Source organism: Phyllostomus discolor, chromosome 8 (assembly GCF_004126475.2).
Source record: "Phyllostomus discolor isolate MPI-MPIP mPhyDis1 chromosome 8, mPhyDis1.pri.v3, whole genome shotgun sequence".
Taxonomy (NCBI): domain Eukaryota; kingdom Metazoa; phylum Chordata; class Mammalia; order Chiroptera; family Phyllostomidae; genus Phyllostomus; species Phyllostomus discolor.
In genome coordinates, this window is record NC_040910.2 from 109,848,490 (window position 1) to 109,863,386 (window position 14,897).

General features: G+C 59.1%; 1 protein-coding gene across 1 annotated transcript; it reads left to right on the forward strand.

Moving 5' to 3' along the window:
- Positions 1-9,525: 9,525 nt before the first annotated feature.
- Positions 9,526-11,657, forward strand: CCL1 (C-C motif chemokine ligand 1). Its single transcript, XM_028521465.1, has 3 exons — positions 9,526-9,601; positions 10,794-10,908; positions 11,567-11,657. Exons 1-3 carry the CDS (start codon positions 9,526-9,528, stop codon positions 11,655-11,657), a joined length of 282 nt encoding a protein of 93 aa, XP_028377266.1.
- The last annotated feature ends 3,240 nt before the right edge of the window (positions 11,658-14,897 follow it).

Below are 14,897 nucleotides of genomic sequence, written 5' to 3' on the forward strand. Positions count from 1 at the left end.
CGGCAAACAATGAGAACAGACATCGCACAGAAGAGGAAACGCCCGTGGCTGACAGAGGTGTTGAGCGCCGTCACTGGTCAGGGGAATGCAAACCCAGACCAGAAAGAGACCTTGATGCACAATAACGTGGTGAGGAAGAAAGGCAGCCTCAGACAACACCCAGGGTTGCAGGGACTGTGGACGGGCAGGGTCTCCTATGCGTTGCTGGCATGTTCGTGTAACAGCCGCTGTGGAAGAGGATTGAACTGTCTCCTACCAGTGAACACCTGAAACCAGCAAGTCCACGGTTTTACATCACCTAACAGAAGCCTTGCTTATACGAAAGTGGCCATAGCAGCACAGTTTGCAAGGACAGAAATCTGGAGAAAATCCCGAATGCCCGCCCAGAGGGAGTGGACACATACACAGTTGTGCACTTGACCAGTGGAAGATCACACAGCAGCTAGAAAAATGAATTGCAGAGGCAATGACGTGGGCGAATATTAACAAAATACTATTGGGCAGAAGAGTCATTCCGTACAGTTTCAGACAGTCTGATACCCTTATAGCAAAGTAAAAAGTATATACATTTTAGAAATACATACAGATTAAACACATAGAACAGGGAAACAGGGGAACTCAGGAGGGGGTTCCCTTAGGGTGGAGGAGTCGGAGAGAAGAGTACGGAGAGATATTATGGTTAGAAGTAGATTATAGTCATAGCTTTTGGTTTGACTGGCGTTTCGTATGGGTTTATGCATGACTCAGAAGAACTGGACCTTTAGCCCTGGTGCGGCTCAGTGGATTGAGCTCCGGCCTGCAAACGGAAAGGTCACTGGTTCAATTCCCAGTCAGGGCACATGCCTGGGTTGCAGGCCAGGTCCCCAGTGGGGAGTATGTGAGAGGCAACCACACACTGATGTTTCTCTTCTTCTCTTTCTCCCTCCCTTCCTCTCTCTCTAAAACTAAATAAATAAAATCTAAAAAAAAAAAAAAAAAAAGAACTGGGCCTTTAGAAAAGAGATCATTTGAATCTCTTTTTTAAAAAGAGAGACCATGACTGTTATGAGTCCTTAGAAGTTGGTTAGTTCTACGCCCTTATTTCCCAAACGAGAAAACGGAGGCCCAGACTGGAGGAGTGACCGACCTGTCACACCGTCCCTGAGTGGCTCAGGCAGGCCTGCCCCTGTCTGGGGGCTGACACAAGCAAGCCAGGGCTGCCCGTGTCCTTTACTGTCCCCCGCCTCTGCCCTGTCCGCCTGTCCGGCCCCAGCACACCGGGCGCGCTGCTGCGCACCGCTGCACACCGCCCCCTGCCGGCGGGAGCCACCCTTGTTTCTCGCCTGCCCTCTGCTCCTGACCCCCGCGTTCTCTGTTGCTCTCTGAAAAATATCTTCGCCACACAACCGAGAGAGGTCTCTCTTTTTCTTAAGTCAGCTCTTCGCCCTGACTGAATGGCTGAACTGTCTTCCCCACGCCCTTAGATTAAAATGTAAACTCCTCCCGGCCTACCGGGCTTCGCGTGAGCTGGTCCCTGCCTTCCCCATCCTCCTGCCCCACGAGTGCCGCGTGCCGTCCTCACCGGCCTTCCTCCTGGAGCACAGCAGGCCAGCCTCTGCGTGCAGTAGACAGACGCTGCCAGGGCGCAGCTCACAGCCCTCCGCTGGGCCTTCCGTGGAGCGACTTCAGCCGCGGAAGGCCGGCCTGCCCGTGCGCACAGCGGGGCGGACCAGCCAGGGAGCAGCCTCACCGGTGACTGGCAGGGGTCGGAGTAGAAACGCCGGGCTCCCTCGCCGCTCAGCGGGCTGTCAACCAGGTGTGGGTTCCGCACTGTTTCCCAAAGTGTCGCTGGGAGGTTCCGTTTTTGTCACCTTCAGCAGAGCTGGCCCCATTACCCTTGATGAACAGAGTCCTTCCGCATCTGGGTTTTGCTCCCCCGCCCCCTTATGTGTCTTTCCTGCGCCTCCCTAATAAACCGCCTTCACTGAAATCCCGGTTCTGGGTCTTTATACAGAGGGTGGTGTGAACTAAGACAGCCCATTAGGCCTTTGCCCTCACTCTTCCCTCTGCCTGGAGCGTATCTTCTTGTCATTCAGGTCTCAGCTCAGATGCTAAGTCTTCTTTTTCCTAATTGTTTTATCCTCACCTGAGGATATGCTTATTGATTTTAGGTAGAGGGAGAGAGAGAGAAACATCGATCAGTTGCCTCTAGTACACAACACAACCAGGGACCAAACCCACCACCCAGGCATGTGCCGTGACCGGGAATCGAACCTGCAACCTTTTGGTATACAGGATGACATTCCAACCAACTGAGCCACCCAGCCAGGGCTGGAACACCAACTCTTTAATCCTCCCACTGGCCAGATCCCTTTGTTGTGTTTCTTCATTCACTAGTCCTCTGTGAGATTATATCATTTATGTAATTAGCTTGAAAATGATGTCTCTTCCCCAGGGTGTTAGCTGCCCGGGGCAAGCGCCTGGTGCATTTTGGTTCCCAGAACATTGCTGAGTGCCTGGCCCACGCAGGCATCCTTCAGATATTTATTTGCTTAGTAAATGAGTGGGTTTTTGTTGTTGTCGTTGTTCTGCCGGGGGGGATGTCAAACACGAAGATTTATAGTAGCTGTTGGAGCACATGCATGTCTGATCGGCACAGCGACGGCTGGGTGGAAGCGGAGGCCACTCATGTTTCTGAGTGGCTGATTCTCTTTAGTGCGTTTAATCTGCTTCCAACTGCTTTAAACTGACGGCAATTGTTCTACTAATCACCAGTCCCGACGGACTCCCCCAGGAAGCGTATCTTCTGAGTACCTTCCACCCAGTAATACTGTTGGAAGGAATATGTACGGTTGAACCACATTTATCTAGTAACAGTCTTAGATTCCCCTACCCTTCCCATCCATGTGCCTGAGTTAGTAAAGCCGGACTGTACTCCCACTTACTTACTCACACAGCTGAGAGGCTGACCAAGTCTTGTCCAGGGAAATGCAGAGGGGGGGGGGGGGAGGGTGGACAGGAATGTTCCGTAAGCAGTCCTTTGAGAACATTCATTTCTCTTTTCTTTAAGATTTTATTTATTTGTTTTAGAGAGATGGGGAAGGGAGGGAGAAAGAGGGGGTGAAACATCAATGTGTGGTTGCCTCCAGCACACCCCATATTGAGAACATGGCCTGCAACCCAGGCATGTGCCCTGCCTGGGAATCAGACGGGCGATGCTTTGGTTCACAGGCCTGCACTCAACCCACTGAGCCACACCAGCCAGGGCCGGGAGAATACTCGTTTCTCAGGTGGCCGTGGTCCATCCCCTGTTCACCAGGCACAGACCTGCTCCAACCCGGGACTGGCGATCTTTTAGGCTCAGGGCTGTGCGGACCAGAGCGATGGCCTCAGGCGCTGGGACTGCCCAGGAGAGAGCCTCGGAGTCTGGAGAGTGTGCGTGGACATGTGGGAAGACTTCGTTTTCATGCCGTCTGTTAAAACACGGGGCTGGCGGGGTTGAAGTCTGGTGGTGTGTTTAGACACAGGCTGGCGTGCTGGTTCACCACACACTCAGCAGCGGTGTCCCGAGCACTGTGCTCGGCCAGGAGCTCAGAGGCCAGACAGGAAGGCGGTCGGAGAAAGCACAGAGCAAAGAGCCCAGCACCTGGACCCAGAGAAGAGGGGGAGCTGGAAGGGGGAGGGCCTGACAGCCAAGGCAACTTTGGGCAAGAGGAGAAGCTCACAGCGTGATGAAACAGGCGGAGGAGGTCATCCCCGCAGAGAGACCATCACACGCCAAGATCGGGGCATGTCTGTAGGAAGATGGGACGGCAGGTGGCTGTGGAACCCCAGGTGGCACTTGCTGTGGCCAGACCGGGAAGAATGGCGCACGGGAAGCCCAGGAGTGTGGGCAGCACCCCAGCGCACGTCTCTGCTGTGAGCAGTGGTTCGGAGCTGAGGCCGGACCATCTGCACTGGCCTCCTGCCTCTGCCTGATGATGCGCTGAGTCAGCGGATAGCCCAGATTAGCTGAGTCATCTTGGACCACTTCTCTGGGCCCACTTTCCTCGACTGTAAAGGGGGGATGATGATAATAATAATAATAACACCGCCTACTTCCCAGGCTGTGCATAAGATGAGACAGGTTAACGCACACTTAGAGCAGTGCCTCGCACACAGCTGCGTTAGCTGCTAACCACCGTTACTCCACGGAGGGCTCGGCGGACGCCAGGGGTAAGGGATGGGTGAAGGACAAGGAGGAGCCTCTCACCCAATTTCAGAAGCAGCGGACATACAGGTTATAGAGAAACCAAGAGGGACTCCCGGCCCAAAAGCCACAGCACGAGGATGTTTCCAGAAGGAAGGGCCAGCAGGGTCAAGGCTGCTTAGAGGTCAGGCGAGACCATCACCAGGGGTGCCTTGGATGTAGGAACAACGAGCGAGAGGAGTCAGCGGTGGAGGGGGGGTGAGGTCGGGAGCCACCTTCTGTGCCGAACACCCAGTCCATCAGCCGCGTGGTCTCCTGCGAGGCCTGGGACCCCCAGCCAGCCAATCAGGGGGCAGACTCGAAGCCCTAACTCACAGTGGTCTCCTGCGAGGCTCGGGACCTGCAGCCAGCCAATCAGAGGGCAGATTCGAAGCCGGAACTCACTGTGGTCTCCGCAGCCAGCCAATCAGGGGGCAGACTTGAAGCCGGAACTCACTGTGGTCTCCAGCGAGGCTCGGGACCCCCAGCCAGCCAATCAGGGGGCAGACTCGAAGCCGGAACTCACTGTGGTCTCCTGCGAGGCTCAGGACCCCCAGCCAGCCAATCAGGGGGCAGACTCGAAGCCGTAACTCACAGTGGTCTCCTGCGAGGCTCGGGACCTGCAGCCAGCCAATCAGAGGGCAGATTCGAAGCCGGAACTCACTGTGGTCTCCGCAGCCAGCCAATCAGGGGGCAGACTCGAAGCCGGAACTCACTGTGGTCTCCAGCGAGGCTCGGGACCCCCAGCCGGCCAATCAGGGGGCAGACTCGAAGCCGGAACTCACGGACGAGGACGCTTAAGTAGGTAGAGTTCGGGAGAGGCAGAGGTAGGGCCACGCCAGGCTGCCCAGTCCTCTCCTTTTCCCCCTGGCCGGTGTGATTGCGAACTCGAGGGGAGTGGGCGGAGGGTGTGGCGTGACCAGTGCTGTTTACTTGCCTTATCACACCTGGATATCAAAGGACACGTCCGAGGCAGGTGACCTAGGGAGGTGGCAGAGGAGGGTGGTGACATATTCCTTTAATTCCTTCCATCGGATGTGTCCCGGGCGCCCCACCTGTTGTTCCACGTGACCGAATCACACCCGCCCCTCCCGGGGTGGTGGGAGGGTCTCCGGTGGAGGCGAGCTCCAGCTGCAGACAGCAGGGCCGGCTAGACCCCAGGGCAGCTGCAAGGACACCGTCATTTCTTGTACTCGCTTCTTCCCGCAGTCTCTTCTCAGCCCGGGAGACCAGAGACGTCTGGCTGGCGGCGGCTCTGGGCTGTGAGTCTGGGGGGAGTTGGGGCGGGGGTGGGGGAGGGGGCGACTTGAAAGTGGGTGCGTCCCTCCGAGCAGTGCTTGTGGGAAGCGAAACGCACCTTCTGACTCCTTTGGGAAATGCGTTTATGTCAAGGACGTTGGAAGGATAAAACCGTCACGGTGGGACTTTGGGACATCACCTTCCAAACCAGGGCTGGGGACCCAGAGTGGGGGGTGGGAGGTCCCCAGATGGATGCCCACCCAACAGGAAACGGGAGGGCTGATGGGGGCGGGACCGCCTTCCAGGCACAGGTCTCTGCTGTCCGTGCCTGAAATCCCTCCTGTTGGAACGAGGCGCCCTTGACTTCCCTTTTGCACCGGACTCTGGCCGGCCCGGGAGCTCTGCTTGTCCAGGGCACGGGCCGGTGGAACACACGAGCTGCAGGCCCCGGCTAGGTCTGGCAGGCGGCAGCCCTGGCTTCCGATGTGAACTCGGCTCCGGAAGCGCGCCCAGCCCTGCGGACGCTCATTGAGACAGCCCCAGCGGAGAAGCAGGACCTGGTCCACCCACAGCCAGCAGCTCCGCGCAGCTGTGAAGACGCCTCGGCCACACCGAGGGGGAGGGAGGAAACGCAGGCCCCTCTCAGAAACCGTGAGGCCGAGCCAGGCGCGTGCCGGAAGCCTTCACGCACGTGTCCCCGTTTCCACCTCACGACAGTCGAGGTACCCAGTGTTGGTGGCGATGGCTCAGAGCCTCAGGAGGACCAGCGGTGCGGACCAGGTGGCACTCTGGGTTGAAGCGCAGGTGTCTGGACCCCACGGCCAGTGCATTTCCCCCAGGCTAGACAACAGAGGTGACGACGGCCAGGAGACCGAACGTCAGCACATGGGAGGCCGGTGCCGGCGCTGGGGGGTGAGCGGCGTGAGCTCAGTGCACTCTCTGCGGTCGGCTCCGCTCACTCCGGACGGAGCCCAGGAGGCCACACCTGGTGTCGGCGGCATCTCTCAGGGTTGGGCAGCTCTGAGCTGAGCCTGGGGGCTAGGCCCCAGGGAGACGTGGAGAGAAGGGCACCCCCGCCCGGGCCCACCTGGGTTCCCAGGGCTGTGGGGTCCGGAGGTGCTGGGCACCGGCCTATGGGTCTGCGGTGGGTCTCAGGCTGTCCATCTGCCCCCCCCAAAGAGAGAAGAGCCCTCGGGGGACTTTCCCACAGGCTGTGGGTGTGTCCCCTGAATCACGGTGGCCTTGTTGGGTTTAAGTGGGCATATTTTGGAATCAAATCACTGTCACTTCCTGCCCCTGCATCCTTGTGCGGCAGGGTGGAAATGCTGGGGTGTTTCTCGTTCCCCCACTGTTTCCGGCAAAGTTGGCACCGTGCCCTGACGTCCAGATGGGCGTGAGAATCTCGCAGGGCTCTCCGGCCTCCTAGGCACCCAGTCGTGCCCTCCTCCTTGCCCAGGCCACGGGCCAGCTCTCCCGGCGGGAGCACAAAGCCCCGACATCCCAGGAGCAGCCCCGCCTGGGAGTTAGGAGGCGGGGCTACTTTCAGGGTGCTGTCCCCGGGCCTCCATGTGGCATCTCCCCTGTCCTTCCTGGGCCTCCTGCCCCGCCTCTGGGAAGTGAGTACCGTCAGGAGAGCAGGGGAAGCGAGTTTCTGGAGGGGCAGCCCTGTCCCCGTCCTGAGTGGGCTGGCCGTGCCCCCAAGACAAGGGACAGAGCTCCCTGGGTGACCCCATGGCCCCTTTCCGTGTCCCAGGGGAGCTGACAAGGCCGATGGGTACGGTCAGCAGGTGGACCTCACACCTTTTCCTCCTTCCTCTACCCAAACACGACTAAAATGATAGCAAAGGAATAAGAAAAGTATCGGTCTGCAAGGCCAGAGGGACTAGGAGAGCAACAGCCGTGGGGTCGTCATTCCCGCTACTTCTTGGACTCCCGGGGAGGCAGAGAGCAGCCGGCCGCAGGACGGGGGATCGGCGGACGTGGCGGTCAGTCGTCCCGACGACCGGAGTGCCCACAGTCCCGTCTCTGCTCGAATCCTCAGTGTGACCTCGGGGAGTCCGGCTCCCCTTTCTGAGCTCCTTTATTCCGTCTGTGACATGACGAGATCCCACTGGACCCGTGATTCTTATCTTCCGGGGCCTGCGTCACGCACACAGGTGTGGATGTTTGGATTCTGATCCTGAAATGAGGCCAAGGCATTTTTCTTTAATTTTTTTTTTTAAATCCTCACCCAAGGATATGTTCAGTGGTTTTAGAGAGGAAGAGAAAAAGAGAGACAGAGAAGCACTGATGTGAAAGAGAAACATGGGCCAGTTGCCTCTTATATGTGCCCCAAACAGAGATCAAATCCACCACCTGGGTATGTGCCCTGACCGGGAACTGAACCCCCAGCGGTTTGGCCCACAGGGTGGCGCTCCAACCAGCTGAGCCATCCAGCCAGGGCAAGGCCAAGGCATTTTTCAAAAGCCTTAAAACTTTAAGAGCCACTGTCTTCCAGGCCCTTTCAACCTTGACACGCCAGGATGCCCACCCAGGAGTTCGTCTGAAGAATACAGGGAGTGGAGGGACTGGGAGGGATCTAGGATCTCCAAGGGGGAGACCCAGACACAGGGGCTGCCTCAAAGGAGGCTGAATGGGAACAGCAGAAGGGTCTTTAAGGAGACAAAGACATTGGAAATGGGCCACAAGTTCATAGAGGGAGACAGCCAGGAGGGCCCTGCAGGTGGAGGCTACAGTGGAAGCAAGTCCTGGCCGTAGAAAAGCATGCAGCAAGTTCCGGGAACTGCAAAGATTCGAACTCGCAGGAATCCACGGACACGTAACAGGAGGAGTCCTGCATGGCCGGGCGAGCAGCTCGAACTCCACGCCCTTGACAATGGGAAGCCGCTGCAGACGTGGGAGCCACAGCCGGCCCGGCCAGAGGAGGTCAGCCTCGCCACAGCTCGGTGACCAAAGAATGCACGTTGGCCTCAGGATTTGAACACGCAGATTCGGCCCGGCTACTTTTTCCTGAGCACCTACTATGCGCTACTTCCTGCCAGCACCGCACACAATGGCTTCAGGCCCTGGGCGCCCCGTCGCTGCCCAGTCATGTCCGCTCTGGCCACTTCCTCACTCCGGTCACTCTCCTTACACCCCCCACGCCGGCTCTCCCTCTGGCCTCTCTGAACAAACGTGCTCCTGCATGCCCCCCTGTTCGTACGCACGCCCCTTCCTCTGGCGGCGTGCCCCTTTCCGTTCAGCCCTCCCCGGGGACGGGGTGCAGATGGTGCTTGAGGACCGCACCCCTGGGAGGCCTCTCGGGTGCCTTTGGGAATCTCCCCTGTGCCCTCCACGGGGCTCACCCACTGCTGTCCTTACCCTGCTTGGCTTTTACTTGCTTATCTAGGGGCAGAGGACGGCAGGTGGCAGGGAGGCAGGCCGTGCACGCCGCCTCTCTTCCCTGGGGGTGCCCGAGGGCCTAGCACAGGGACAGCTGCTGAAGGGCGTTCAGTGGTGGGAAACATGGAAATTGGGAAGATCGGGCCCGTGACACCGCCGATCGTATTTAGTTCTCATTGCACCCCCGTGAGGCTCGCGTCCCGTGTCCCGGTACTGCGTGGACAGGTGAGTTCCAGCAACTGCTAATTCGCAGATCTGGGATTCAAACCCAGATGTGTCTCTGCCCTGGCCCAGAGCCCGTCAGCAGCGCCACCCTGCTCTGGGGACGGCGGCCGCATCCCTGGATGAAAAGATGTGGGGCCAGAGAAGCCACAAGCAGAGGCCACTTCCTCCGGTTCACCTCCCTCCACTCCTCAGAGGGACAGCTCCTCCGCGTCGTTCTCGAGATCCTTATCGGCACCTGCACGCGGGGGAAGTTTCCACACACTTGCACGCCCCTGCGAGAGGTCCATTGTGGTCACTGGACGTAAGTAACCACCGCTCCTCCCGGTGACTTCCCCACCTCTGCACCGGGGGCCTGGGAAGTCCCACCGATCCTGATAAATGCGCCGGCGGCTGAGGATGGGCCAGGAGAGAGCACTCAGCTTCACCAGACTCGGCGAGATCGTCCCAGAGAGGCCTGAGCCAGACACCCCGCGATGAAGCTCATTACCGTGGCCCTGGTGTGCCTGCTGGTGGCGGGGATGTGGCCGCAGGATGCGGACAGCAGGAGCCGTGAGTGGGGCTAGCGTCGCTTTGCTTCCCCTGGGGAGGGCAGAGATGTAGGCAGGTGCTCTGGGGCTGTGGGCAGGGCTCGCCCTAAACTCCTGGCCTCCGTGTCCCCTGCTCCAGAAAGGGGCTCTCCCTGAAGATGTGAAGGAAGGACTTGGAACAGGCAGGGGCAGAGGGCCAGTGGGAGAACCACGGGGCTAGGCGGACACAGGCCACTGAGCTTCATCCAGACCCTGCAGACTGGGGGCTGGGAGGTTATGGGAGGGTTATGGAGTCCAAGCCGGGAGTCCTGTGGTCCCGAGGGGCCCTGGGTCTTGCCTTCACAATGTAATAGACGATGGGCAGAGGTCAGGACCTGGGGCTGTAACCTTTGGCTAACCACAGGCAAGTCACCTGACTTCTCGAACTCCGGTTTCTCCACCATGAAAGCGGGCTGCCAATGCCTCCCTCCCAAGACTGTTTAGAGAAACCCAACCTAATACTAAGTACACTCAAGGGGCTTTGCAAACAGCAAACCCAGGAGGAAGGAGCCAGGATTGGAATGCAAGTCTTTGGAGGGTGGAGGGAGGGGGTGTACAAACTGGCAGAGGGGGGCTGGGGGGTCAGGACAGAGCTGAGGAGGGCTTGGGCAGCAGGGCATTCAGAGAGCAAGTCGGGGAGCCAGCTGGCTCCCGGTAGCTCCTCCTCTGCTGTTTTATCAGTTTGAACTCCTTGAACAGTTTCTAATCCTGCCCCAGGCTCTTGCACCATAGTTGTCCTGCATGCACCGAACTCCCAGGCCCCCAGAACACGGGAACCAGGGCCCTGGGACCTAAGTACTGGGGCAGAACCTCACACTGGCGGTGGGATGTCAGAGCTGGGCGAGCCGCTAGAATTCGGTCTGCAAGGTCTCCTTTTCCAGATGGGAGGCCTGCGGCCCGGGCGAGGCATCCTGATTAATTAAGGGTGCAGGCTGGTGTGCGGGGAGCTAGGATGGGACCCCCAGGGGCCTGAATCTGCCCACGGGCAGAACTAGGTGGCTGATAGGACAGGGCTGCCCCTGGGCCCTCTGACTGTGCTCCAAAGCCTGAGCCTGTCCTGGGAGGGGTTTTGTTGTTGTGTTGTTTTATTTTGTTTTGTTTGGGCCATCCTGCAAGAGAGGAAAGAAGTCCAGGTTGAGGAATAGATGCAAACCGCCTTTGTGTTTCTCTTCCAGTGCTGGTGCAGGCCCCCAGATGCTGCTTCCGGTTTGTGAAGAGAAACATTCACCCGAGCACTGTCCACTGTTACAGGTTCTCCAGCTCCTCCTGCTCCCACGGGAAAGCAGTCATGTGAGTGCCTCTCCCCGTGCAATTCCTGAGTTCCCCCTCCAGGGCGAGGAAACAGGCTCGCCTGCAATTCGAATAGTGGACACTAGATGGCGATGTCCCACCAGATTAAGGTTTCTAAACGTGGGGAAGTGGTGGTGGTGGGGGCATCAAAACCTCGGTGCAGAGCTGAGGGTGGGCGCTAGGGGGTGCTCTGCACTACCTATCGTGTGCCCGGAGGGATGCACCTGGTTTCCTATAGCGGCTTTTGTTTCTTGGAGCGTCAAGGAGCCAGGTATTATATCCAAATATTTTATGCCCAGAAGAAGGAATTGCTCCAAAGCTCCAGGCATTGCTGCACAGTGACAAGAGGGAGGGGGCACGAGTCCTTTCCAACTCCAGGTTTGCCAGCTCACAGTTGGCCTTGGGCAGCTAGCTCCACGGCGCTCACTCCTTACCCGTGAAGTGGCGTACATACCACAGCTGCATCACACACCCCGCAGCTGCATGATGAGCTCCCCTGAAGCCTGTCCCCCTGCTATGCCAGCCACAGGCCAGACGCGAGAACTTCCTATCTCGCACAGACTGCCGCTTAGGGGCACGCGGAAGCGAGGAGGGGGAGGCGGGGCCTGTGTGTGGTCCCCAGCGGGTAACCGGTGCCTTCTTCGTTTTCTGCCCGCAGATTCAAGATGAAAAGAGGCAAAGAGGCATGTGCTTCCCACACGGAGCGGTGGGTTAACAGTTCGTTATCTAAGCTAGAATACTGCAAGTGAATGTGAACTGATTCCTCTCCACCCCTCAACTCCGGAGCCCACGTGCCTTTACCCCTCCCCGCAAGCCCAGCCCTCAAGCCTCCGCCGCCAGTTCCGCACCGACTTTGCTGGGTCGTCTGCTGGGGGGTCTGCCGGGGGGGGGGCGTCTGCTGGGTCCTGATAAGCTATGTGGTTACACTGTATATAGTTAAATTATATAGGGATACCTTAAATTATTAAGGGATATCTTGTCTACAGAAACCAATAAATGACTGACTCCTCCCAGCTTTGTCCTGCCTTTTGTGCCTTTGTCCTGAATTGGGGGGGGGGGGGGGGGGGGGGGGGAGTGTCTACCCTCGCTCGGATGCAGATTCTCTGACCCCAGGTGGGCAGTGGCGGGAGGCACGGCGTAGCAGCGAGCTGGTGCCCAGGGCTGGGTCCACATCTGGGTGCAGGACACCCTCCCTCCCTGCCCTGCCCTGCCCTGCCCAGAGGGTTCAGGGGCCGAAGCCATCCAAAAGCCCCCTGCCTGTAAGCTGTCGCTAGCCCATTTTACAGACGAGGTGACCGAGGGCTGGGGAGGAACACGCACAGGCCTGAGGACACACAGCGGGCCAGGGTTCGATCCGGAGTCAGGGCCCAGGGCTCCCGCCTCCCAGTCCCGAGCTGCTTCCAAAGGTGCCAAGTGACTGCTTGACCCCATGGGGCACAGGAGCCCTCTCTCCACTGGAGAGACCCGACAGAGCAGGTTACTGGGCCTTCTCCTTGGGGAGGGTCCAGGTGGGCGTTCCCCAGGGCGGCCGGATCTAACTGAAATGCTGGTACCACTCAGTTCAAGGCGGGGGTGGTCTTGGGAAGAGCAGGAGACCCCTTGGTGGACACAGAAAAGGGGACAATAAGCTCCAGCTTGTGTCCTGTGTGACTCGGGAGAATGGCAGGGAAAGCAGTAAGTTCCGGGTCCCCAGCCGGGTGCCCCTAGACAGACTGCTGTGGCAGCTGTAGGGAGGCGGCCTCGTACCGTGCGTCTCCAGGCTCCTCCCTCTTTCTCCAGCACGCAGCCGGTCACACGACCGGCCCACCCCTTCTTAAACTGGCACCCCTGCCCCCCAGCCCCTGTGACTTCCACCCCAACCCCATGTCCTCTTGCCTGGAGTAGGCGGCTCCGAGCTGCCACTCGCTGGCTCCACCCCAGCCAGGTCCACAGGCACCCGCCTGACCTCCCCACCGCCCCGAAACCCCCGGCACTCCCTCCTGCCTCCAGACTCGCCACCTTCGCTGGGGCAGCCCCTCTGGAACCACACTGCAACCTGCCTTTTTAACGTGGCTGCCGCTTCCATGCCGGAGGCAGATTCCAACCACATGGGGATAGTCCTTCCCTCCCCTCTTTTCCCTCCTGCACGTGCTCGGTAGGAACCTTCCTGAAAGCCACGCCGCGTGCTCCAAGGTTGATCTTGCCCCATCCTGTCTGTCAAGTCCAACGCTAACTAGGACTGGGTTATCTGGTTTTCTTCTGGGGGTGGTGGGGGTGGCGGGTTCAGTATAACCCCGGGACCGAGAGCTGCTCCCAGCGGGGAGGCATGGATTCAGAGAGGCCGGTTCAAAGCTGCTGCTGGGATGGGAGCTTTTGTTCCAGAATATTCTGAACTGGTAAGCCAGTTTCCCCCTGACCCTCTGATGAGACCAGGCGAGCCACGACCAGGGCCCACTACACTGCCTGCCTCTGGCGCCCTCCGCCATCCGCCTGCACTTCAGAGCGCCCCCTACTGACCAGAAGCTGCCCTCCCAGAAAGCACCACCGTCAGAGATTGTAAACAAAAGGTGTTTTCTGCAAACAACGTCAGCAGTCTGACGATCGCCAGCGTCTTTCCACAACGACATGCTTCGTTAACGGCCCCAGACGTCCACAGGTTGCCATGGCCCTTCACCCCGTGGTTCTTGCAGGAGCCCCCATGACCCTGGGGTGTCCAGCAGGAGACAGGCCCCCGGCCCCGGCTTCCAGGAGGACGAACGGGGACTCTTGGCAGCAACCAACTGGCTCTCGGCCTCGCTTTGAAACAAGTCAAAGTGGAGGGATTAGGCAAAGCAAACAACTCATAGACCTGAACAGCTGCAGGGTGATGAGCAGAGGGAAGGGGGTGGGGGCGGGAGGGGAGAGTAAGGGGGCAAATGGTGATGGAAAGAGACCTGACTTGGGGTGGCGAACACACAGCACAGGTACAGGTGATGCACCGTAGAATCACACACCTGAAACCTATATCATTTTATTAACCGACGTCACTCCAATACATTCAACTTAAAAAGACCACCAATATTCAAAATAGACCCCCAAACCAGCTACCATTCAAGCATTATCAAGTATTACTTCGGACAAAACAGCTCTGCATCACGAAACACCTCATGTGGAAATTGCGGGGTGGTGAGACCCGGGGAGGCTGGAGGGGGATCCGGGCTCGTTCCTCGTGCTCTGGCTCCGGCCTCGCTGCGGCGGGGAGAGGTCAAGCCCTCCGGGCGTGGGGCTTTCTGGGGCAGCTGTTTCCCATAATTCTGGACCCGCTCCTCTTTCCAGCCCGCCCAGATGTCCTTGGCCGGCTTGGTTCTGGAGCTGGGACGAAGAAGCGCCAGGAATGTGCGGTGGAACACTTGGGGTGCTACCCAAGAAGCAGCAGCCTCCTTCCGGGAGGAAGGGGGGAGGAGGGAAAAAGAGGCCTCTGCAGGAAGTCGCTGTTTCAGCCACCTCGGGGGGCGGCGGGGGGGAAGCTGGCCTGGCCACCCGAGCCACCGCGAGGGGGTGAGCTGGCGCCCACTCAGGGGACGGGCTGCGGTGTGTTACTGGCCCTCCCTGGGCCTGGCGTTGATGGAATCGTAGGAGGTCTGGATCACACGGTCCGGTTAGATCTCACCCCCGAAGGTAAGGTCCCACATTCGTCTGAGGTCTGTCTTCCGGGGCAGAACTCGGGCCGGGGTCTGTGGGAAACGGGGTGAGCTGCGGCGAGTGTGGGGGTGAGCAGGGCGTGTCTGCCCACACAACCTCTCTCGGGGCGCCCAGGCGGCGGCTGCTGCTCCGCCAGCTCCCCCGCCTCTGCGGAGGGTCCTCTCGTTGTTCTTGGCTCCGAGCGCGTCCGGGAACAGAGTCACCAAGGAAAAGCCCTGCAGGAGGCGCCAGGCGTTTCTCCAAGGCGCTGCTGCAGGGAGCGTCAGGAAAGCAGAGAGGTCCCGGGGAAGCGGGACCTGAGACCTGTGGCTGAAGATGGGACGCCACTC

Coding starts and splice junctions, on each gene's coding strand:
- CCL1 (XM_028521465.1), top strand. CDS start 9,526: ATGAAGCTCATTACCGTGGCCCTGGTGTGCCTGCTGGTGGCGGGGATG. Junction 9,602..10,793: donor GGATGCGGACAGCAGGAGCC/GTGAGTGGGGCT, acceptor TTTCTCTTCCAG/TGCTGGTGCAGGCCCCCAGA. Junction 10,909..11,566: donor TCCCACGGGAAAGCAGTCAT/GTGAGTGCCTCT, acceptor TTCTGCCCGCAG/ATTCAAGATGAAAAGAGGCA.